Source organism: Carya illinoinensis, chromosome 10 (assembly GCF_018687715.1).
Source record: "Carya illinoinensis cultivar Pawnee chromosome 10, C.illinoinensisPawnee_v1, whole genome shotgun sequence".
In the NCBI taxonomy this organism is placed as follows: Eukaryota; Viridiplantae; Streptophyta; class Magnoliopsida; order Fagales; family Juglandaceae; genus Carya; species Carya illinoinensis.
Genome location: NC_056761.1, coordinates 10,336,206 through 10,360,341, shown reverse-complemented (window position 1 = coordinate 10,360,341; position 24,136 = coordinate 10,336,206). Strand labels below are relative to the sequence as shown.

Here is a 24,136-nt window from a genome sequence, read left to right as displayed (position 1 = left end):
TACACTTCTTTTATAAAAAAGTAGATAAATCATAAATTTGAGACTTAAATGAAATGACAAAAAAAAAAAAAAAATTGTGATGAGCCCCTGATTTTTTTTCTTTAAAGAAATGCACAAGGATTGTATACCTTAAAACTGTATTTAGCATTACTCGGATAATAATATTATTTGAAAAAGTTAAGTTGTTTATCATATTTTGTGTTGAAGTTTGGAAAATGTGTAGTGATTAGATGAAATGAAATGGTTTGTAAAGACAAACAAGTCTTCTAGATAGCAGTGATATGGAGCTTCTGATAGATAGCTTAACAATAACTTTCTATGAACACAAATGATGCAAACGGCTTATACACTTCTAAAAAGAACAGCATTTTTAGTAACATAACGAAAGGCCAATTAAACTATTACCGTAAGTTGAAGGAGAAACTGGATGGTTTTCATTTACTATCTTTCTCTGACTCTGTCCTGGCTATGGTCTGATCTGCTTCCCTTTGATACAATCTTCTTAGGCTCCAGTTTTCTCCGAGACATTCCTTCTTCTCTTATTTCCTTCTCCTTCTCTGACTCCACTTCCTCAATTTCAGAAATGGCCAACTTTCTTTCCAATGCTAGTGGCAACTTTCCATCTGATCTCTTCATTTTTTGTTGATCCCTTTCACTGGTTCTGGCAATGGTGGTTCTTCCTGGCCCCTCCCTTCTACTAAGTTTTTCATCTGGACCTACTTTTAGCTTACCCTCATCGTTTCCTGCAGTTAGTGCCTGCGTTCCCCTACGAATCAGCTCCGGAAGAAGTAGCTTGTGATTAGTTTCCTTGGAACCTCTCTCTTGCTCAAAAAAGAGGACTTGCACCACAGTTCTTAATGGTAGCCTTTCGTTTTTCACAGCATGGGCACGTACCTCTGGAGATAGCTTTTGGCAGTCTAGACTTCGGCAGAGGCGCTTTCTGTCTGCTTTACTCAGGTCAGGATGCGCCTGTAAATACATTGAAACACATTGTGGATGTGCAAGAAGTGAAATTAGTGATAAAGTTACCATGCACTTGCTTCCTGCTAATAACTCATCCATGCTTTTAGCTTGACATCAATAATCAAGAATCATATTGCCCTGCATCTCATGGCATTAGGTCTTAAATAATTTGAAAGTTCATGGCAAGTTTGTTCTCGTCAATCCTTCACTTAGGCTGTGTTTTGAATCATACCTTTAGATAAATGTTGATTGCCTTGTAAAGGTCATCGTGTTCTGGCCGTGCAATGTCGGGTAGTGCTTCAGCAAGTGATACTATTTTTGAAACCGGCATGTTGACATCCTTTACAACCACTTGAATATAAGAATCAATGAGCTTCCCAACCTTCCTGATGGATCCCAAAAAATGTCTGTTTTCTGCGGCTGTAGGGGGCTGTCTTCTCCATAGCACCACTAAGCTTTCTAAAACTGCCACAACTAAGTCCACGTCGTAAGAGTGCCCCTCAGAGGTTAAGTGCGAGGGAAAGAGCAAGTCACTCATTGTTGCCTCCTCAAATTGCAGACTGCATCTCCTTATGAGCTCTGATTTTGTCACTGGAGAGGCTCCAACATAATATGCTATGCTAAGAAGCCTTAGCAAAAAGCCAACTGAAACTGATCCTCGGTCTCCGGGAATCATGCTCACTATAGTTCCAAGAATTAGCCAGTTTTTCTCCTTGAGTCCTTCAGTTTGAGGCACTAAACCAGCTTCTAGAGGACTCTTCTTTGTTGTGTCTGGTAACCAGCGACAGGCATAGACATGCAAGGCTTCACCAATAAGCTGTGGTGGCATTATACATGTTGTTTTGATGGCAGTGATAATACAGCGGAACATGTCTATGTCAAGGTCGGATATATCTTCTGTCCACCAGTCCTTCGGAACAGAATGTCGGCTTTTCTTGGAGTAACCGGGCCTAGTGTAAGTGTAGGACCATGCAACCTGCAGAGATTTTAAGAAATTCTTTTATATATCTAAAGAAGAACAAAATCTTAACTTCAATCATCTTAGAATGGGGGAGAAAAGAAGTAAAACTGTTCACCTTTGATGGGGGTGTGAGGACTTTCTCAACGATGGAATCGATGCACTTTCTGGTGATTCCATAGGTCTCAGACCACTCAGGTAAATTGGATGTGCTCTGGAGTGTCACAATAGAGTCCTTCCAACCTTCCAAAATGCATGAAGCGAAGAAAGCCTCAAGTTTGAGAACCATGTTCCCCTTCTCTACAGATTCATTCATTCTAAGAAATTTAGCAGCACAGAATGCTGGTACAAAGTTGCGAGCACTGACATTAATGGTAATCCCATAGCAAAACTTAGCACACAGTTCAAAAGCCTCTTCCCCTCCAGGAAGATCATGAAGCTCAACTGTAAAGTTGTTGGAATCGCCAGACTCTGAGCAAAGCCGTTGCAAGAGTCCACACTTTGGAAGCAGTGGAAACTGCAGCTAAGACCAACACAATTAACAAGAATCCAAGCAACAGTGACTAAAAAAGAAGCGAGACAGCATTAGCACAATCAACAGCAGTCCTCTTCAGGGAACCCATAAGAACCTGAAGATAGTCCTCTTCAGGGAACCCATAAGAACCTGAAGATCCTGAAACGCTATCTTCAACTTCAACTTCAAACTCGTGACATTCTTGTACAGTCATTCCATAATAGGTGGCAGGGCTCAAGTCCCATACTTTCTGCTTGGAATTGATTCTGATACCATTTAACTATTCAAGGAAAGTTTAAACCACCTTTTGGCCTATGCTTTAAAAGTACTAGTCGATGTTACAATTTGAGTTTAATAAAATAATATAAATAATTAAATTTACCTCTTTCCATTAAAATTTTGAGATAAGTGATGATTTCATATAGTATCAAAGATGCTCTGATATCCTGAGTTCGAACCCTGACTCTACACTTTACACATTTAATTAAATATTCCACGTATTGGGCTACTCATTGAGAGGGAGTTTGGTTGATACATGAATGAGAGTGTTAAGAATATAATACAAACAATTAAATATACCTATTCACATCTGCTTAAACTTTTAGTACAAGTAGTGATTTCATATCAGGATCTTTACAAAAAGCTGGAACTTCTCCCTCCCAACTTCAAAACAACGCGAAATATCATTCGAAATATCATTCAGCACTTTCCTATATTCAATATAGGATATTACACTTCCTAGCTCCAAGAAATACTTTTTTTTTTTCATTTTTTTTACCACTTTCGGTTCATGATCGACTCAGCTACAAATTGACTTGCTGCATCATGCATGTCGTGTGCATAGCATGTAAAATGTAATCTCTACTTTTTCAATCTGAATCTTGAAAAGCACTTGAGTTTGAATGGGAAACATGCAGGAAGGAATACATGGAACAAAAAAAAAAAAAAAAAAATCATTTCATCACTGTAAGAACAGAAATACAAAATCATCACTATATTTTTCACTGAAAGAGACTTAATCAAGGATTTCTTATCCGTTCATACCTTATGGAGGAGATAGCTGGTATCATTAACTTGAATCACAATATCGCCACGTAAATCTGAGATCAGGGTCCTACATGCATTAGTGAAACAAACTCTCTCAGTTTCATCCCTAAAAAATGAAACACATTCCTGAACACAGCAGCTTCGTTATCAATCTCAGCACAAATATTGGAAGTTTATAATAGATGATGATCCAAACCTGGTAGCTTCTTCGGTGTAAAAGGTATCTGGCCTTATGCCAAGTTTCATAAACTTCATTTTATGAAGGTGTTTTCTTTCTATGAAAAGATCTCGATCAGTCTTTCCTGCTCATATATCATGAATTTGGAATGTGTGCCCTTTCCTGATGATTTCCAATTGAAAGCCAGAGTCAAAAAATACAGATGTTGTCTGTCATATTTAATGATGGAGAAGCGAGTGTCAGAATGAAGAAAATCAAAACAAAGAAAGAAAGAAGCAAGAACACTTGGCATGCAATTAATGGATGCATGAAAATAAGTGGACACATGATTCATGTTCATCAAAGCAGTGATATCATCATATCTGGGAATTAAATTTTTTGGAAAGAAACTCACTTCAGATAATGACTCAAAAGTCAGATTTCATTGCAGTTGAGATTAGCTTTACCCAAATTTTGATTTCAAAACAGTTGTTACAATATTAGAGTATCCAGATTCCAGACTAGCTAACATGAACTCAGAGAAAATTGTATGAAAGGCTTGTAAAATTAAAACTAAAAACCAATTGGAAAAGTGGTAATTATCCGATTTTGAGTCTTGACAAAACTGTGATCCAGAACATACCTGCAAAAACCCAGTGACATATATTCGAATAAACTAATTATCCGACCGTTATTCAGTAAAAGAATTGCGAAAAAAGGGGAAAGAAAATAATATTAAAAATGGGAAAAGAAAATTGATTGGAAGTAAAAGAGATAAAAAATAGTAGAGATCATGAAAGACAAGGTTTTGAAGCTCAAAGGGTGCTGCTCATGATAAAGGGTAATTCCAATCTTGATAAGCACCTCGCATAATTAAAATCAACAACTTGAAGCTCAACTTGTGCAATGCGGCCATCCCGAAGACTACCCTTTATCAATTAGTATTAATAATCATTGTGCAACTTGTGCAATGCTCTGAACTTAAACGTCCGAAGTTTTTATCTAGCATTGCTTATAGACATGACAGATTTCACTATTTTAAACAGAAAAAAAAATATGGTGGGGTTACGTGGAACTTTGAGTCAAGATAAGTCTTATCTACTCTATATCATGATATGATTTGATGTACACTCTAAAAATCCATTTTGGCTGATGTCCATTATTAATACTTTCCAGTCTATATAATATAATATGCTCTCTCAACTCTTAGAGAAATGACGATCAGAGGGGTGCAACCAATTTTCCTTTTTTTTTTTTAACTTTTAACAGTACCTCCAACTACGTGAATCATGATTATCATCAAAACATTTGATTGACTTTAGTATGAAACTATATATGTATTCATAGATGGTTTCTGGGCAAGTACGCCCCTACTTTTAATTTCTTGGAAGAGAGAGTAAAAAACAAGTACTTTTCCTGCTACCCAGTCAACAGAAGATAGAAAATTGAAAAAGCAAAAGGAAAATTAAAAGAAGAATCTTCTCATGTTGTTCTATAGTTCTTCCAAGGGGGGTTATAATGGGATGTTGGTCCAGCTGCATTTATCACCACTTCTTTGTTAAAATCTAACCTAGTGTTACTGGTCTCCGCTTTTGCAGACAAATCGTGGGAAAAGAAAGAACCACGTAGAGGCTAACGTGGCACACACCCAATACTTCTTTATCAGATGATTGGAAAGATCAGCCATTGAGATTTTTATTCCAAGCACGAAAGTATAGCTAGCTACCGTGCGGCAGCCTCCAAATAAACTTTTTTCGAAAGGCAGATGATCTCAATATATATGAAGAACATGAAAACTCAGGTTAAAGTAATATTGCTTCTGGAAAGATAAGCTCGACGATCTCTGCATGCATACATAATCAAAGTTGGATGATTGGATGCCACTCGCTCTGGTCTTATAGCCTAAAGAACTTACTTCAACCACCCCCCCCCCCCCCCCCCCCCCCCCCCCCAAAAAAAAAGAAAAAGAAAAAAAGATCCAGTGCTTTCTTTTTGTCTATATTCTTTTGGAATTTTTATCTGCTACTTATTTTATCGGCTAGCAAATGGTAGCAGAATCTTGATCATGATCTGTATAACAGAACGAAAAAGAACCTTGAGCTTTTGGTTTGTTGTGGAGTAGGATTCGACAATAAGAACTAGAGAGTTATCCAGCCAGCAGTGGGACTGATTGCTCAACTGATACTGGAAAATACATTGACAATTCAAAAACTGAAGGGGAGAAGGGAGGAGGGGACAGATGGGAAGAGAGACGTACCACAAATATCTGATCGATGTTCATGTACTTTGATGCCAAGAAAGCATTAATGTTTAATTCACAATTGAGAAGGCTCACGTAAATTTAGCCTGGCCTTTGAACTCCAACCTTGAAAGCACCAAGTTGAGAAAGCGAGCAGGTGAAGCTGCGAAAGTACTCCTTATTCTGATTCAAAACAACAATATGGGGGGTCTAAAGTCAGAAACATGTATACATATATATGCATCAGCTGACATGGACATGAGATGCATTCATTCGGACGTCCGTCGAATGGGTTTCATGCATATGATATTATGATCCTTGGAGAGAGAGAGAGAGAGAGAGAGAGAGAGAGATGGGAGGCCTATGGCTTTCTGTAAAATCAGCCAGTGAGGCACGCCAAACATATAAAAACGAGGCCCCCCAGTGTGCCACCAAGACTATTGGAGAGAGAGAGAGAGAGAGAGAGAGTGTGGCTGGTTGGTATTAGTCAACGTGGTAATGTATCAAGAGCATATTATGATAAGCCGCTTGAACAGAATAGAAAAGGGAAGCAGCTGTCTCCTCATTTTTTATCCCCGGCCCCCAAGAGCTTGAGAAGTCTCATGCCCCACGATTGAATTCACAAAAAAGCATGCATGAGGCAAGTGGGCAAGCTGCAGCAATGGGGGGATTAATGCTCTCATGGTGGGGTCCAAGATTGATCTCTCCTGTTCATCCTCTCATCATGCTTCCCCCCACTATCTTCTCCTATATTCTTCAATCCCCGATCCATAGGTCTCCTTGATCTGCATGTCGGCCACGTGTCTTGTCCTGTACCGTCTCTACATCATCCTGATGGGATTTCTCTGGCTTTCTGTGCTTGTTGTTTTGGAGGCCCAACACAGACAACTACTTCTTCTTCCCTGCCCATCACTGTGTTCTGTCAACTTCCATGCGTGTATGTTTCTTTGTGTTCGTGTGCTGTATATTAGCACGTGCATGAATCTTCTCTCATTGATTTTAGTTTTTCCTACGAGATTGTGTTTCGATGTCCCACACGATTTCTATGTAAATTACAGGGAGAAGAAGCTAAGCCCACCCATCCCTTCAATCCCTACCAATTCGAAGGAGACGCGCCAGCTAACTGTTAAGACAACTTTTTTTTGATGTATCCTACTTGTGCTCAAAGTGGCTGAACTACCTTAAAAGCAATGACACATTGAAATTATGCAATATTGTTCCTGACCTAAAAAAATAAAGAAGAATTGCTACAGACATACAAAAATTATGAAAAAGTTTAAAGTACTAAACCAATAAATTGATATAATTTTATGTGATTGGTTAGATCATAAAAATGACTTTACAATCTAACGTACCACATCAAGTCACATCTCTTTGTAAGTTTATTTTTATGTAATCCCTTTATAACTAAAGTATTTTTCAAAATGAATATACTATATATGTTGAGTTGCTGAGGATGATCATGATATATATATATATATATATATATAGTTGTCATGGATTGGAATCATTTATCTTTTTTTCTCCCAAAATGTAAGACCTAAAAATAGAAGACAAAAAGATGTAAATATCAGTGTTCATTACATAGTTGACAAGTTTTTTTACAAATATTTTACAATATAACTATCACCCTTCATTAAAAGTAGATTTCAATTTATAAAACTACCCTTCATTTTCTAAGTAATTGTAAGTTGGTCGTAATTGAGACCCAAAGTTTTCATTTTTAAGTTTGATTGTTAACCAATTACTATAACATCAATATATACTGAGAACAGGATAATCATGATCAGTTCTCATGTCATAATTAACATATATAGAGTCTCTATAACTGTGCATGTGGTCGCTAAAGCCACCCTTCAACTCGGAAAAGCCAACCATGCATGTGGCCATTAACCTTTATAAGAAAGACTTCCAGCACCAACCAATCATAGTCATGACTGCATCCTAACTTCTTTAATTCTGACTATGTATGTATGTATGTATGAGCATGCGTGACATCCGAGTAACAAAACAATATCAGGTTATATTCCAATGCCTAGGTCAGGCAATAAGTGAAGGTTGGAAATTACTCAAATTAATGGCTGTACTGAATGGTCTCCACTTCTTCATCATAATCATGTGCCTGTCCCAGAAATTCCAAAATAGCTTGACTTCTTTGCTTATTTTGGGTTTGACAGATAGGAGAATTTTTAGACATCTGATATATCATATCCGAAACTATCTTACTATCATTCACAAAATTCTTATTTCATCTCACTTCTCAAATTTGTTCTAAATTTTCGAAGTCGGATGGTATGTATACCTCCAAAACTCAGCCTGTCTTGAGATCTCTTGGGCTTTTGAATCATGCATGCCCTTTTGGGATTTTATCTTCTTTTTTTTTTTTTTAAATACATATATAGAATTATCACTCGCCCAATAGATACATATACGTGATGAGTTTCATTATAATATATAATCATAGAAACAATTATTTGAATTTTTTTACTAATTTAATTAGCTTTTAATGTGTTTTGCTCATGCTGATCAACATCACGACCTTTAGCATTCCATATATGACTTAATTTTTCTGTTCATACAGACATAAAATAAATAAATAAAAGTAATACATTTAAATTCAAGCTTAATTTCTATGAATATTTACAGAGTTGTAGGATAACGATGCTTCTATCCTTTGTCCAGCACTAAAGCCGTAAGCAAACAGCAAGTACTACTACATAGATACAACATTTGTATATACTTGAGATGAGGCTACCGACAACAGTCCTATATCTAATTCCACAACTAATTCAAGAGGTTAGTAATGACAAACCCCAATTCTGTACTGATAAAACTTGTACATCATTTGAGATTCTTCTGCTTTCTTCTGCCAATCTACTTACTGAATGGGGTTACTTACAGAGGAGCAATGGAGATTGGAGAGTCAAGAGGAGCAATGGAGATTGGGAAGTCATTCTATCAGACACGTCAAACGAACTCCAATCGATCCGGCGTTGTCAAAGATAAAAAATTTGCTGCACTAACAGGAAATCAACTTAGAAGGCACTTCGGCTGGGGAAGATTAGGACTTGTCATGAAGTCTAGCTTCAGCTTTGGACGAATAAAAAATGGAGAGCATATAGTACTGAAAAAAGATGATGTTCAAAGTCTGTATCTTGACGTACAAAATACAGTAAATCCATCCACTATCTAGCAGCAAATTCCCTTTCAACCACGCAGAAGATCGTCTTCAGGCGATCTTGCATATTTTTCATGATGTTCTTTGTAATCCTTTTCTGATTTGTAGTGCTTTTCAGCCATGTAATTCCAAAATATACCCGGACCATACAACGCTTGGATTTGGGGGGTAAATCCTCAATTTGGTATCTGAGATGAAGCTGCAAAAGAAGAAAAGACACAGGTCAATCCTGCCTAGCCAATAAAGTAAGCAAAAAATAAGACGAACAGGAAAAATGATTGCAATGATACATTGAGCAGTCATACACCATACGTTGAAATTGTCACCAAGTGGAATTCCATGGAGTGTCATAACCTCCTCAACAAGCCATCCATTCTTATCAGAAAGAGTCGACCTTTGCTGAGTACTTGTCACCTCTCCTCTATAACAGGAAATATTTTTATCAAATTTGTAACGTATGTGCCTCTCATAGACATCACCTTTTTCTGATTCCCACGGGGTGTAAAAGTAGTTAAGACAACCAGCCTTCTCCATAACTCGATGATCCAATATTCCCCCGCTGAATACCTCCATAAAGAAACTAACCTGAAATCACCACGAAGACAAAATTGTTGGTCAGTGGTTGTTGGGAATTTGGACCTCCCAAATTCACATCCCCCTAGAATCTACCATTTGTAGGAATAACAAGAAAATAGAGAAATAAAAACAATACAAAATTTTACATGGAAAACTCCTAAACCGGATAAAAACTATTAGACCAAAGAAGAAAATCCACTATGTGAAAAATTGTTACAATTACACAATTTTTCTTCTCACCCCAAATACACCCACAAAGCTTTCCCCCACTAGCAAAACTTTAACTCACACCTCTTCCCTTTTTACAAAAAAGGTCAACAAAAGAATTTTACTAGAGTCAAAAGTTTCTAGTTAAACTTCTGACTGGTGCACTTTACCAAGGAGCCTAAGCCTCCTTTTATAGGCCTTGGGCCTTTGTCCTTCTTCATTTCTCATCCATGTGAGACAAATGCAAAGGAGCAAAAAACCAACAATCTCCACTTTGCAACTTTGACTAGTCCTATAGCCAAGCTCCACTTCAATGAAGATCTTCATAACTTCCGCTATCATGCTCCACCATAAAAGCATACCTACTCAGAACAAACCAATTCAAAACATTTCACTTTGACCCATGTCGAAAACAACCTTACTGAAAATTATGGTGTAACTTTCATGTTTGGCTTTCCTGGAAGTTCATTAGCCATCGACATGAATTTTCACCACACCCCCTACATCAATGCCAAACCAATGCTTGTGTGCAAACTTGTGGACCTGCTAACATTAACACATCCTCTATCATGACAACTTTGAGAATTAGCGGTATGCCATGAGGATATACATGTCCATTTTTCCATGGAGAGAGATACAAAGTTAGCATCAATATCAGTATCTCCATTTATTGACTTAGAGCCACTTGCCGAACCTGCTCCTTGTACTAGCCGTTTCATCAGTCGCTAGTTTCACTGCTGACTTCAGGGGTTGATCTGCCCTTCAACGTCTTGTGTAATCTAATTTCTCTACCTCATTCCTGATATTGCCTTGATGAATTTTACCGTAGAAATGAATAGTACCTCACTAAGTAAGTTCCCAAGAAAGATTGGAGAGTCATAATGGACACGCTTAAATTTTTCAATTTCCTAAACAGAACCTCCTTAGACAGTACGTATCCACACTATTACACTAAAACTTCACTCCTACCAAAAGGACCTAGGCTCTGATACCACTGTTGGGAATATGAATTTCCCAAATTCACCTCCTCTAGGATCTACCCTTTGTAGGAATAACAAGAAAATAGAGAAATAATAACATAAGATTTTATGTGGAAAACTCCTAAACCAGAAAAAAAAAAAACCAAACTAAAGAAGAAAATTCATTATGTGAGAAATTGTTACAATCACACAATGTTTTTCCTCACCTCATATACACCCATAAAACTTTCCCCACTAGCAAAACTTTAACTCACACCTCTTCCCTTTTTACAAAAAAGGTCAATAGAGGAATTTTACTAGAGTCAAAAGTTTCTAGTTAAACTTTGACTAGTGCACTTTACCAAGGAGTCTAAGCCTCCTTTTATAGGCCTTGGGCCTTTGTCCTTCTTCATTTCCCATTCATGTGGGACAAATGCAAAGGAGCAAAAAACTCAACAGTGGTAAAGAAACACAGATATAATATTGAAGACCAAAATGAAAAAGAAGAAAACATGTGATATGCAAGGGGTTTTATGTGCACACATAACTACCCACACACCCACACCCACACACACACACACACACATCATCTCTAATAGAAATTGAAAAGTTCCAATTTCCTGACTCCTGAGGCACGAGATAGGAAATTGCTAAAGCAAAATAACAAGAGATATGTTCCTAAGGAACCACGTTTCAACGCATCCTTATAAAATGGTTATAAAGATATGTTAGGGAGAGAGAGAGAGAGAGAGAGAGAGAGAGAGAGAGAGAGAGAGAGAGAGAGAGAGAGAGAGAGAGCTTACAGGAACAGAGAGGGCAGATGCATAAACCTCAGACATGCTGACATCATCAAGGCCCAATGAGCTACTCTCATCGGTTTGGATGCTTTTGGCTTCAGATTCTTCAATTATTTGCACCCGCTGCTCAGGACTCAAAGATCTTGCTTTCCATAGAGCCATGATTGTCCTATTGGGCACCATCAAATGTTAAGTCAAAACAGGAGGTCCAATTTTTCTAATATTCTTTTCTTGTTTCTTTTCCTTCCAGACGCTATTCTGTTGTTGTTACACAGCATCATTACTAATTAAGAGTGCATTGATTAGTGTTTAAGTGGGTTTTTTCACCATTTCAAGCAATAAAAGGATATCAATCGACACAGTATAAGCATCAGAAATGATATAAAGAATATTCTAACAAGAGAAAAAGGGTGCAGATTGTTTTAAACATGCATCTTCTGGTATCTAACTTTACTGCAAATGTCCCACATAATAGAGCAGGTGAAGAAAGTGCAATATGCCAATCAAATGCAAGGGAATTTATGTCAACTGGGTATACAAGAAAGCTCTAGTACAAAATTGTGGCAATTGGGAATAACATGCACATACAATAAGCTGAATTGAACAGACCATCATGGCCTGACCCAAAAAAAAAAAAAAAAGAAGACAAGAAAACTATCAGGGAGCTATACAACGAAGACAATCATAACTTTTTTTAGGTGGAAAAAAAGCATAATCCTTTTCCTTTCATTAAAATAAAAGTATATTACATGCTCTCTGGTACAGCAGCAACCACTTACCCAGGAAAATAAGCAAGCAGAAATATAAAATCAATAAAAAAAAAAAGAATATTAGGAAGCTGACAGAGATTGAGTGAAGCAAAGGGAGCTGAAGTAGACAATAATATATTAAAAATAAATCCAAAATAAACAGAAATCATCAAAACAGGTACAAGTCCCATAATGCATATCTCAGAAGCATTAGCTTACCTTTGCTGCTGGAATGATTAAAAAAGAAAAACAAAGACTGTACCCTTAATCCCTTAAGGAAGGCATGGTAGAACTTACAGGAAGCACAAACATGACAGTAAAATGGCACAAAATCATTAAGAATGGTCAAGTAATGTGCAGCATACACCGTGCAAGTGCAAAGAAAAAAAAGATAGGTCAAGTTTAAGGTGCTTGAACCCAATACAAAAGGCCAGAGAAGACAAAAAAAGAGATATAATCGAACAAAATAAAATTATAGAGCTAAGGAAAAAATAAGAACTCCACCTTTAACTTAAAGATTTAACGTGTTATAATATAAGATGCTCTTTTATTTAACTACCTATGTGCTATATTGAAGGACACAAAGGACTGGAAACGGAACTTCAGCCTGCCGTCTTCTTTTGTCTTTGCCCCATGCTGGGCATCCATACCTCTGCCTGGCCGGAGAGTCATGACAATAATTGGACTGCCCATCGATGATAGAGTAGGTGGAACAATCTGGATATCTTCTATATCCTCCCAAAGGAAGAAGAATTTAGTCTGATGTCCAAATAAATTTGTATGAAACCCAATTATTCTTGCTGATAGAAATAAGCGACCCTGCACAGAAACAACTACAAGTTGATGGGATATAACTTTGGAAGCACGCATCAGTTAAATTCATGGAAGGCAAGAATGTCAGCATTTAATTTCTCTAACTACAGCTTAAATATTAAAATAGTTTTAAAGAAAGTGTGAAGCCATAAAATTTTTAAGCATGATTCAACCATGGCAACAGCACCTGCAGGGGCATTTTCCGTTTCAGATGACAGGTAAAGTCATTAATGAGAAACTCCTCTGGTGGAAGCCCAAAGAGTTTTTGAAAGGCTAAATTTGTTTGAGGAGACCGCACATTCATCTACAAAAGGATTAGTTAAGTTAATAACAACAGAAGTAGACAAACCAAGTGCATGGCTTAAAATAACATAAAAAATAAATAAACAAATCAGCGGATAGCAATGTGGATTTCCAAAGTATAATTGGCCATGTACCTTCCTCCCCACCTCTTTCTCCATCTTACTCAGATACTCTCTAACAACATTGCCACCTCTACTATTGTCCAAGAAAACTCTTAAGTGAAGCTTGGACCGACATGCCTGAGCTAACTTTCCTTGAAGAGGAATCCACAAATCAGCTAGATCTGATTTATTATATTTCAGAAAATTGATTTCGGCATGTCCCAGAGATTTAATTTCATCAAAAGGTCCATCAAAATCATAAACCTTCACATCCAGGACAGAAGGAAGCTCATCCATAGCATCAAATTCAAATATCTCTGCAAAAAGGAACGTGGTCACGAGAAGAAAAACAATCAGGTTAAAATTCAGATTCAAATTTTGTTTATACAAATACAATCCAACGACTGTAAGATCAGTGATGTAACAGAATATAACATTTAACAGCCTGTAAAAGAACTGATGAGGAAGGAAATGATATTCACCATTCCATTGAGGATCAGATTTTTTAAACTTGATTGAGCTGGTTCTAGTTTTCCCTTTACAAGTAAACACCACATATGGGTCAGAGGACCCACTTGAATCAACAGCTGCTATATTAATTCCTTCAACCAAGGCAACAGTTAGAAACCAGCCATCTCCTTGCGCCTTGATTCCATGATTACTGCCTATTATTGGATACACAAAATCAAATAAAATCAAATCCAAAAAGAAACATGACATACAGAGATACAGATGGAAGAGAGTAATTAAAACGGTTTAGGCAGTTGAGACACAGCAGAGGCCTGCAATTCAAAGATCTTCACAATGGAAATAGAATAATTAAAAATGCAGAAATGACAGCAGCACAACTGAAATGGAAACCAAAATACAAAAGCATTCGACTCTCTGTTTCAAGTTGAAATTTACTTTTAATATTATTTAAGAAACATGAACTTTTAGTAAAGACTGACAATACAGACACCTCAGAGACTCATCTGGAGACAGAAGAGCGATGCACTTAAGGGACAAAAGCTTGTTGTTTCTAAGTGAAAAAGGGCTACTGTCTCAGGTAATACTACCTTTTTTTATTCTGGCCTGCATGAAACGCAAAATCATCCTCATTAACCGTTCACCTTGAAGAACCATGACACTGCAGACTATGAACTCAGAAATTGAATCTGGCAAGTCAAGCCAAAAGAGCTCAAGCCCTTGAATTGCGCTGGGTCTAGCCAGCCAGATGTGGACAAGCACATACAATCCCATACATATTGAAGAAACTACAGTAAAATTAGCAAAATGCTGAACAGCTAGCTTCCAATCTGATGGGGGTTTCACATGCAGTGATGCCAAAACCTGTTCCTTATTCGACCCAAGTGCCTTAGAGTCAACTGGATTAATAATCTCAGATAATAAACTGGCATACTGCTCAAAGCTCTCCTTTATACCTTGACGGGCTCCATTTTCTATTATTCCTTTCATCATGGTGCCTTGTAGAAAATTCATTCGCCAGGATACTATCAAATGGGAAGATTGTTCTCCTGGCGGAAGCTCAGGCCCAGGTGTAATGCAGTAGAGCACTTCTACCTTAAAGTTGCTTCCGTACATGACATCAGGAGTGCTCACGCTTGCCAAAACAGCAAAAACCTTCCCATCAGCTTTCAGATACATTTGCTCCTCAGTGGCTTTGACAGCCTTGATTACTTTAGTTGCAGCCTTAATGTAAGTAACTACTCTTTTCAAACTCTCAACATTTTCAAATTTCCAAGGTCCTAATTGCAGTTCTGTAGATCCCTGCAGGTCTGCTAACGGTTTGTAAAACCTTGAATCAGGTGAAAATAGTAGAGAGTTCAGGTCTGGAGGTGCAATCTGATACAATTGGTCAAGAACCACTCCTCCAGGTAAATTGTTGGGAATTTCATTTCGCTGATCCCTCGACTCGATTTTCCTCATCAATTCTTCAAACGTATCAGAAGAAGACTTATCCTCAGACTTGTTCTCATAAACCTCAGGTCCAGAAATTTCAGGTGGCTTCGATGCCAAAGAATCTGTGTCCGAATGTTTGTTAAAAATCTGAGCAATTCTGTCGGCAATGGAGTTCTGCATACAAGACTTGTCTTCCATAGAAGATGCAATTTCTTCCACTCTCAATGGAGAAGGTGGGTCAAGGGGGCCACTGGAAGATGATTCAATTGTTTCATCTGCATATTTTCTCCCTTGCAACCCATGAACACCACTACCATTCAAATCCAAGGATGAATTGTTTTGGGGGAAATATATTGTCAGAAGAATTTCACCTGTAGGAAAATATCATTAAAATTTCAATTTCTGCAAGTAAATAAACGACCACCTACAAATACACAACCACGTTAGGATCAGAATAGTCAACTACAGATCATGGAATTAAAATCCTTTTTCCAATCCCGAAATCAAAGGATTGCGGCTGACAGCATAGACTAATCTGTTTCATTAAGATAGAACAAAGTACAATAGGCACAGAAAATTAACTAATGGAGTTCAAATTGTTATCTCAAAACCAGAGAAAGGAATTATCATATTCAGGACAATATCGGTGATGCAACTAAGTCCTGTTTGGATGTTAAGCTGAATTGAGTTCTTTATTAATAGTAGTGAGTTGAGATGATGGAGTGAGTTTTATGGGGCCCACCTAAAATTAGTTTAGATGTGTTTAAATGTTAAGATGAGTTTAGATGTATTTATGGGAAGTTGAAAAAAGGTTGTGGGTCGTGTGTGTAAAGAGGTATTGAGTTGAAAAAAGTTATGGGTCCCATGTGTAAAGAGGTTTTGAGTTGAAATGAGTTTAGTAATTTGAGAGCTGGGTGTTTGGATGAAAACTCAGCTTAAAATTTTTGTGATGTTAAATAAGCTCACAAACTCCACATATAGCCAAACTCAGCTTTAAGACAAGCATGGCAACTTACTTACAAGAAGAAAGGAAAAACTCAAGCACCCAATTAGGGACAAAATTAAACAAACGTGAGAAATAGCATTTCCACAAACATAGCAACATAAATAGAAGAAGAAAGAGAAGAACTTAAAACACACGAATTGGCAAAAAAAAATGAAGCATTACCACAGTCCTTGTTCTTGGATCTCTCATTTTTTGGTTGCAGGGAATGCCAAGCAGGACCAAGCCACTTGTCGTCGGACTCAAAGATCCGGGAAACCGGTATCTTGAGCTGCCCAACAAAGTCGTCGTTGGTGTACTTGTCTTCGTCCAAAACGGAGAAGAGTAGCTCCTCGTTCAAGTTGTCGACCTGGAAACCGAATTCCTCGCCCCACTGGGGATTCAAGCTCTTCTTCACCACTTTGGTCCTTACCTTCTGCTTCCCTAACTGTAACCTCACGTACGGATCACTGAACCCGTTCAAGTCCATTGCCGGCAAATTCCGAGCCTCGATTACACGCACCGAAAGCTTCATTCCCTTTTTGTATGTAAGATCAAGAAGAAAATTTATGGACTTGCTAAGGATAAGAGAGATTATATGGGTTAATGTAGGATTTGAGTTTTCTTCGTTAAGGGCTAAAACTCACAAGCAAACTCTAAAAAGATGGAAACTGTTAGGAAAAATTTTAGTATTTTTACGCGTAATGTTGACAAAATCGTCGATTCTGATCATTAAAACTGGCATTGATTTGTGTTAAGAGTATAAGAGATTTGAATATACTCTATACTCAAATCTCTTATACTCTTAACAATTTGAAAGTGAATATAACAATGAATTCAACAAAAATGAAGATTTCAGAAACAAATAACAGAAACTTTGGGATGAAAAACCCTTGAAACCGGCAAAGAAAATTGGACTTGCAGAGAATATAGAGAAAACTTTGGACCACCCAAAATATGGATAAGTTGTGGGAGAGAGAGTGATCGAACTAGTAGAATACTCTGCAACTTTACTCTGCTTTCTCAGTATGTAACCATGGTTGTATGTCGGAATTCTTGACTTTTCTTAGCTTTGTTCGTACTAAGTTTGCTGAAATCATTGGGAATTCGGAATTTAGCGTTCAAATAAAACAATTCCAATTTAATGATTAGTTTAACTGTTCATGCTTCAACTCTTTTTTGTCTTTATCTTTGTGATTCATCTTTAAACCTTTTTTTTCATAATAATTTAGGTTGCATTTACACGTTGCGTTGATTTAAATTAAATTGAGAAAAAAATTAAAAATTAAATAAAATATTTTTAAAATATTAATTTTAATATTATTATTATTTTAAAATTTAAAAAAATTAAATTATTTATTAATATTTTATATTAAAATTTAAAAAAATTATAATAATTAAATAAAATGAGTTGAAATAAATTTAGAAATCAAAGTGGCCCACCAAGTGAGAGAAGATATGAAAATGGGGCATAATTAAATTTCTATAATATAAACTGATTTTATAAAAATAAACTAATAAAGTTATATAATTTTATGTAATCTGTTAAATTTATTTTATAATAAAAATAAATTTATAATATAAGTTATTACGTCTATTTATAAGTTTATTTTTCTATAATTATTTTATAATAAAGTATTTCTATATAATTCTTTTTACTTTTTTTTATTCAGCAGAAAAAAAACTAATATAATAAATATATATTTTTTTCCATATTAACTAGTTCCCTGTTTTTGGTTCACTGTGTTCTAATTTATATTTATATTGATAATCTTATTATAAAGCTGCTTAAATGCGACCTTTTCAATTACTGATATAATGAATTAAACAGTGAGAAAATAAAAGTGAATTGACTTGTTAAAGTATGTCAACGAATCATGATTTAGAGCAGGATGGACTTTTGGCGCTCCCTGGCTCGATACGCTTCTCTTTTAGGAAAAGAAATATGTTTTAAAATCCATTTTTGTTTTGTTTTATTTTTTTAAATAATATATCAACTGACCCACGTCAGCGAGTCTCCAAAATATATGCAAGTCCGTGTACATGTAGTAGAATTGTTTTTCAGTTAATTGCCAAGTGACTTTTCTCCACCAATTGACTACATGTTGATGAACTAGTTAGGTGCAAATGTCCCAAGTTTCAAAGAATAAGAATAAGAGTAATGATATATATAGTTATTTTTACATATTTTATTAATGTGATTGACTGCGTAAATTTATTTTAATACTCAATCAATCACATCAGTAGAGTGTACAAAAGAGTACACAAAAAGCACTTAGAATTTTTGTAAGAAAAATGAAGTGATTGCCTTTCCTTCTTGTACAAATTACATAAACAATGGTCCTAAAGCACTGGGCATTTTCTAATTAAATTTTGGTTAATTTGAACGAAAGTGATAGGGAATAGTTAAAATTCTATGACTTTACTTTTGAGCTACATTAATTCTATTTCTTTTTTCAAATTTGACCAACCACTATTAGTCTCTAAAACAATATTTTACTTCAAATATGTTTGTTGGATAATTAGGTTGAGAAAAAAAATTGGGAAACAATAATTTTAAGTAAAAATTAAATTATTAAATTATATATGGAGTGTATTTGTAAAATATAAAAAAAATAAAAAATTATTATTAAAATATATAATATTATATTATTATTTTGATTTTGGAATGGATAGTCCAATATAGATTAATATCTCTATTGGTTTTGAGTTCAGCCAAAATCTCACTCAGCTACATCAAGACATTTATTGTAAAGGCTAAAAAAAACCAAATGCTAAGATGAGGTTGGTACTTAAGGCATTCACTGATGGCTAATATCAATTGAAAATACAAAATCATAGATGTTTATTTGGAAATGGAAACAAAACTAAGCAAAACCAGCAGCAAGAAAATTGTTTTACAAGACTATAATGCAAAGAGATTATTCCTTTTTAATGGGAAACATAGAGATACAAATCAGTATAAAAGGCTGAGACCATTCTGGCATTCATCTTCCGACCTTTCTCTCTCACGACTCTATTTTTGCCTCTTGTATATTTTACCCAAGAATGACTTCAACACTGCCTGAACTGCTTTGCTCGGATGAGCTTCAATAGAGGCTGTCAACTTCTCATAGCTCTTGCTCTCATACTCAGCAAATACACCCTATCAAGTTGGGATTAGAGAAAATAAAGATCATGGACAAACAAAAACTTAATGACCAAACACCATAGATTAAAATAGATAATCCAATGTGTAAGATCGACTTCCTGGATATGAGAGAAGCAGGCAAAAACATATTTTTGTTACCCGTTAATGATTTAGTTGTATATTTTAAGGAGTTGCTTTAAGAGGTACCTGAAGATCAAGTTCTTTGTAGAGAGCCTTTACTTTTGCAACATTGGCTGGGTCTGGTTTCCCATAGTTCTCCTGGAAACAAACATTCAAAGACCAAGTTAATCTCAATGTTGATAAGGAAAGGAAGACAAAAGGTATAAGGAAAGTTCCCTCTTACATGTAGTATTTTCTTTTGTTCCTTGTTGCTTAGCTCCAATGCTTTTACCACCAACCAAGAACACTTGAAATCTTCAATGTCTGTTCCGATCTGATGGCAGAAAGGACCCAAGTAAACCACAAACTAAACGAATGGACCAGGAGTTCAGTTAAATAAAAATATGGATAAACACATCATTCTGAGTCTCACCTTGCCAATTGTTTCAGGATCTCCAAAGCAATCTAAATAATCATCCTACAAATAGAAGAAAAGAATTGAGATTGAAAAGAGAGGTTCATCTGAGCAAAAAGAAATGTTATACCAGCGCACACATTTCAAAATGGCAGAATTAACCACAGTTCAGTGATTCTATAATAAAAAAATAAAAACAAACAAGAAAATGAGGGACAAAATCACTAAGCTGATAGGGTTTTTCATTATTCATTATTATATGGAGTTCACACAGTTTAATATCACTTCAACTAAAACAATCATGTTTGTTGCAAATTTCAAATTATTTATGAATATACTGTCCTCAAGCCCAATACGTCATAAGTTTTTTAATCCAATTGTTTATTTCTAAGTTTCCAACAAATGCTCTGGAGAGAAAAGCCTAACTACAATTTGTATATGCTTATCAACAATTTACCTGTACTTGAAAGTAGACCCCCATTTCAACAAGAATATTCTTTACATCAGTATGCTTGTCCAGATTCTCACCCGACATAACCAATGCACATGCAACCTGAGTAGATTCATGGAATTTAAACAGCAAGTCGTCAACCAAATGGCAACCTTTTAATGCGCAAGAACAAATTAAGACCTAAGTATCAGATGTCATTGCAAGAGTATAGTACTATGATATAGTTACTACACCAAAACATAAAATGGTAATGACATGGTTTTTGAAGACATCAAATATTTAGTCAATATTGCTTTGTGAAAAGGTCATCATAGAAGTCAACATGCCGAGGAACAAGGAGCTAGTGTTATATTGAACATGAGATAAAAGGTATATCGGGATAAGACAAGCAATGTCAAAATGGGCACAGAGATGCAAACTATTGTTGTTAGAATATAAATTAAATAATTAAATTTACCTCTTTCCATTGCTTAAGTTTTTGGGATAAGTGGTGATTTAACATGGTATTATAGTAGAGGTCATGAGTTCAAACACTAACTCCACACTTCATCCTATTAATTAAATATTCTACGTGTTGGGCCTACTTATTGATGAACGTGGCCCACACATGAGAGAGAGATTATTAGAATATGTAATTAAATAATTAAATTTACCTCTTCTCATTAGCTTAAACTTTTGGGACAAGTGGTGATTTAACAATTATTATGTCTTCAAAGAAAACTCAACAATGAAAGAAGATCACTAATAATCTAGTCAATGCATGTTGCAATGTGTGCTTTCATCACGATAAGTAATTATACCCACCGAAAGGTAAAATGAGTAATAGGCAGTCTTGTACTGAACAATGCGGCGGTGACTGCATCAGAGGTCAATCAGTTAGTAACAACATTATACATACAAAACAAATCACAGGACTTGCAATTATGATTATGTTGTCTAAAGCAAGACAGATGGATCTGTCACTGTACTGAAAAGCATCAATTCCTAATATGAAATTTGTCAATATCATGTATGCTACACAAGGTGACTTTCTTCACAGATTTCATGTTTAGTTTTCTTGTGGAAATCTAAACCAGGCTTAGTGACTCCCTTGCTGAGGCAGAAATCAGTGTGCATAGTATGGATGGCTTAGAAGTTTCATCTGGGAAAGTTATTTATCTTGAGCAAAAAGATGCAGACATCATTTTCTTAGCAGATCTTTCGTAATTTTAACTCACAGTGACAAAGTGTATTTGGACAGATCTTTTTCTCCTTCAATTGTAGTAATCAAATCTATCATCTGTCCTGAAGCTGTCTGAAATTCCACCTATGTAAAGTACAAGATAACTGAAATTTTAGCATAACAATTAAATGAGAACTAACAAAGGAAATCTGTACATGTCTATTACCTCGTTAAACAAATCGAGCAGATCGACATAGTAGCGTTTGTTCCTGAAGTGATTCCTAAGAATCCTGGGTATATGGTTTCGAAGAAGAACCCCATCATTTGTAGCAATCAGACCAACCTAGAACATACCAATAACCCAAGTCAATCTTCTTCACCTATAATGGCAACCACAAGAAACCAGAGCATGTTCACTGTTGGCACAAACCTTTGGCAATCTGAACCAGCAAGGTTGACCACGCCGTGTGTGAGAGCTATCCATAATGTCATCAAGAACAAGAAAATATGCTTGAAGCTGCAAATGTTATCGTCAATAAATGATTAGTTACTATGTAATGTACCTGAAGAATGCTGAAACATTTACACAGATGAGATAAAATGAGATAAAAGTTGAAAGTTGACTAAAATATTGTTAGAATATAATTTTTATAATATTTTTGTTTTGAGATTTGAAAATGTTGAAGTGTTAATTATATTTTATGTGGGAGTTTGAAAAAGCTGTAATGATTAGATGAGATGAGATAAGATGGTTTGGTTTGGTAAACCAGGCCTTAGTGATTAAGATTCATCTACATAAAGAACCTTTGACTAGGAGAGGTTTAAGATTGACATACCCATTCGATACACCAACCAAGAGCACTAGCAAGGAAAAATTCATCTTCAGTTAATTCCTTTCCTTCTTTCAGCAGTTTGTAGCTGTCAATAACGGACAACCCCCTGTTTAACTTCCCTGAAAGATAAGTATAATCCATAGATCTTTTAGTATGTTTCTTGAAAAAAACAAAGTGTTTTCTTATTTCACTCCCATTTAATTTCCTTTCATGGCCTAAGTTTAAGAAACACTGATACTTCGAATGAAATACATAGAAAACTGTTCAAGAAATTTACAGATATGCTCAATTCTTACCTCCAGGCACGTTGTAGTCCAGCATCTGAAATAGAGAGAATTAACAAGATGGTCAGGAAACCAACAAGAAGCCACATAAATTAAAGAATTGACTCGTGCAACCGCACTCACACTTAAGAAAGAGAGTTTAACCGTGTGAAGCTGTGAACTTAGATATAATTTTAAATGAGATCCACAAATAGAAACTTTCTTATTAGGAATGGTTATAAAATCCCACAACAGTTTTTAAGATATAAAGAACAAAGATAACTCTAGCTTTCGTTGGATACATCTTTGTCTACGAGCCATAATCACTACCTTCAGAACAGATTTTGTATGGTTTTAAGTATAGCCACCATAATAACAGTAAAGTGGAATCTTCATGAAAGCGGAGCTCCATGATAAAAGCCGTCCCACCAATGTTGGAAACCAAAGAAAACCAAGAATGAGCTCTTTCTTTTGCGGGCTCAATGAAAAAGTTGAAAAAACTAGATGGACAATAATCAATGAACAGAGCTTAATCATTTCACAGTTTTCCTTTCGTTTTATGGGAGAGCAAATCTATAACCTTTGACTCTTTCGGCCTGATCTCTTTTCATTCTTTCGTAGGATAAAAGTCTACAGTCTTTCTTGTATGAGTTATTCGGCATTTATGTTTGGAAACAAGAAACGCAGAGAAGCTAAAAGGACAATAGCAATCAAATAATCGGAGTAAACAACCAATCCGAACCAAAGAAAAGCTTAAGTTCTTCTTCACTAATGCGACAGAGCATTACGAAGAGCTGGAAGGATGGAAAGCAAAATGATGATAAAATGAGAAGGAAGATGAGATGGAAAATTCAACGTACCCGCTCAACCCATTGCCGAGAATCATCGGTCCATTCGAAAGCAGGGTCTTCAAGGAGCTCCGATTTCAGGACGGAGTATACTTTCAGAAAGTTTGACTTCAGATCCGCCATTGACACCCACGCAGAGCTTTTAGAGAGGGCAGTGAAGACTGAAAAGTGCTGGTGGTTTTATAACAGGAATGAACTCAGAACAGAATCATAATTGGGCCAAGAGTTCATATAAATTTCGAAGGTTGCCATTATTTATTAAGAATATTTTGTAGACCTTTTACCTAATTTATTGATGGTGATGGATGGCGGCACGAACCAAAATAGCCTTTGTAGAGCATAAAATAATAACGTATACAATATTATAATAATTTTATATGATACGTTAAATTTATTATATAATAAAATTAATTTTAAATTAATATATTATATCAAATTATGTTAATTATTAAAATTATTTTTATAATAT

General features: G+C 35.8%; 3 protein-coding genes across 14 annotated transcripts; all 3 read right to left on the bottom strand.

The window, feature by feature from the left end:
* Positions 1 to 248: 248 nt before the first annotated feature.
* LOC122280141 (BTB/POZ domain-containing protein At5g47800-like) lies at positions 249 to 6,313 on the bottom strand. 10 transcript variants are annotated; one of them, XM_043091131.1, is made up of 7 exons: positions 5,897 to 6,313; positions 5,734 to 5,823; positions 3,679 to 3,869; positions 3,480 to 3,549; positions 2,040 to 2,444; positions 1,196 to 1,939; positions 249 to 969 (listed from the first exon to the last, which is right to left on the bottom strand). In XM_043091131.1, exons 3-7 carry the CDS (start codon positions 3,735 to 3,737, stop codon positions 442 to 444), a joined length of 1,806 nt encoding a protein of 601 aa, XP_042947065.1. In that variant the 5' UTR covers positions 3,738 to 3,869; positions 5,734 to 5,823; positions 5,897 to 6,313; the 3' UTR covers positions 249 to 441. The 10 variants fall into 10 exon arrangements, with proteins under 10 accessions (XP_042947065.1, XP_042947067.1, XP_042947060.1 ...); XM_043091133.1 differs by having other exon boundaries at positions 3,679 to 3,822; XM_043091126.1 differs by lacking the exon at positions 5,734 to 5,823.
* A 2,156-nt stretch (positions 6,314 to 8,469) lies between these two features.
* Positions 8,470 to 17,555, bottom strand: LOC122279254 (C2 and GRAM domain-containing protein At1g03370-like). 3 transcript variants are annotated; one of them, XM_043089735.1, is made up of 9 exons: positions 16,632 to 17,553; positions 14,620 to 15,834; positions 14,044 to 14,226; positions 13,595 to 13,878; positions 13,345 to 13,461; positions 12,904 to 13,163; positions 11,602 to 11,764; positions 9,369 to 9,641; positions 8,470 to 9,255 (listed from the first exon to the last, which is right to left on the bottom strand). In XM_043089735.1, exons 1-9 carry the CDS (start codon positions 16,978 to 16,980, stop codon positions 9,064 to 9,066), a joined length of 3,036 nt encoding a protein of 1,011 aa, XP_042945669.1. In that variant the 5' UTR covers positions 16,981 to 17,553; the 3' UTR covers positions 8,470 to 9,063. The 3 variants fall into 3 exon arrangements, with proteins under 3 accessions (XP_042945669.1, XP_042945671.1, XP_042945670.1); XM_043089736.1 differs by having other exon boundaries at positions 9,079 to 9,255; positions 9,347 to 9,641; positions 16,632 to 17,555; XM_043089737.1 differs by lacking the exon at positions 9,369 to 9,641 and having other exon boundaries at positions 16,632 to 17,555.
* A 1,675-nt stretch (positions 17,556 to 19,230) lies between these two features.
* On the bottom strand, positions 19,231 to 23,840 carry LOC122280083 (farnesyl pyrophosphate synthase 1-like). Its single transcript, XM_043091040.1, has 12 exons — positions 23,680 to 23,840; positions 22,853 to 22,877; positions 22,560 to 22,675; positions 22,154 to 22,240; positions 21,950 to 22,066; positions 21,779 to 21,867; positions 21,366 to 21,417; positions 20,568 to 20,663; positions 20,129 to 20,173; positions 19,940 to 20,029; positions 19,783 to 19,854; positions 19,231 to 19,590 (listed from the first exon to the last, which is right to left on the bottom strand). The coding sequence occupies exons 1-12, from the start codon at positions 23,788 to 23,790 to the stop codon at positions 19,462 to 19,464; spliced, it is 1,029 nt and encodes a 342-aa protein (XP_042946974.1). The 5' UTR covers positions 23,791 to 23,840; the 3' UTR covers positions 19,231 to 19,461.
* Between the last annotated feature and the right edge of the window lie 296 nt (positions 23,841 to 24,136).

Bases quoted from the DNA above. Each gene is read 5' to 3' on its own strand.
- LOC122280141 (XM_043091131.1), bottom strand. From the start codon at position 3,737: ATGAAGTTTATGAAACTTGGCATAAGGCCAGATACCTTTTACACCGAA. The intron at 2,445-3,479 runs GTATGAACGGAT...TGTTGGTCTTAG, and splicing joins CCAGCTATCTCCTCCATAAG to CTGCAGTTTCCACTGCTTCC. The intron at 970-1,195 runs GTATGATTCAAA...ATGTATTTACAG, and splicing joins CAATCAACATTTATCTAAAG to GCGCATCCTGACCTGAGTAA.
- LOC122279254 (XM_043089735.1), bottom strand. From the start codon at position 16,980: ATGAAGCTTTCGGTGCGTGTAATCGAGGCTCGGAATTTGCCGGCAATG. The intron at 13,462-13,594 runs GTACATGGCCAA...ATCCTTTTGTAG, and splicing joins AGAAAGAGGTGGGGAGGAAG to ATGAATGTGCGGTCTCCTCA. The intron at 9,256-9,368 runs GTATGGTGTATG...CTTCTTTTGCAG, and splicing joins CACTTGGTGACAATTTCAAC to CTTCATCTCAGATACCAAAT.
- LOC122280083 (XM_043091040.1), bottom strand. From the start codon at position 23,790: ATGGCGGATCTGAAGTCAAACTTTCTGAAAGTATACTCCGTCCTGAAA. The intron at 22,878-23,679 runs GTACGTTGAATT...TCTCTATTTCAG, and splicing joins CTCGGCAATGGGTTGAGCGG to ATGCTGGACTACAACGTGCC. The intron at 22,241-22,559 runs GTATGTCAATCT...TAACATTTGCAG, and splicing joins TTGGTTGGTGTATCGAATGG to CTTCAAGCATATTTTCTTGT.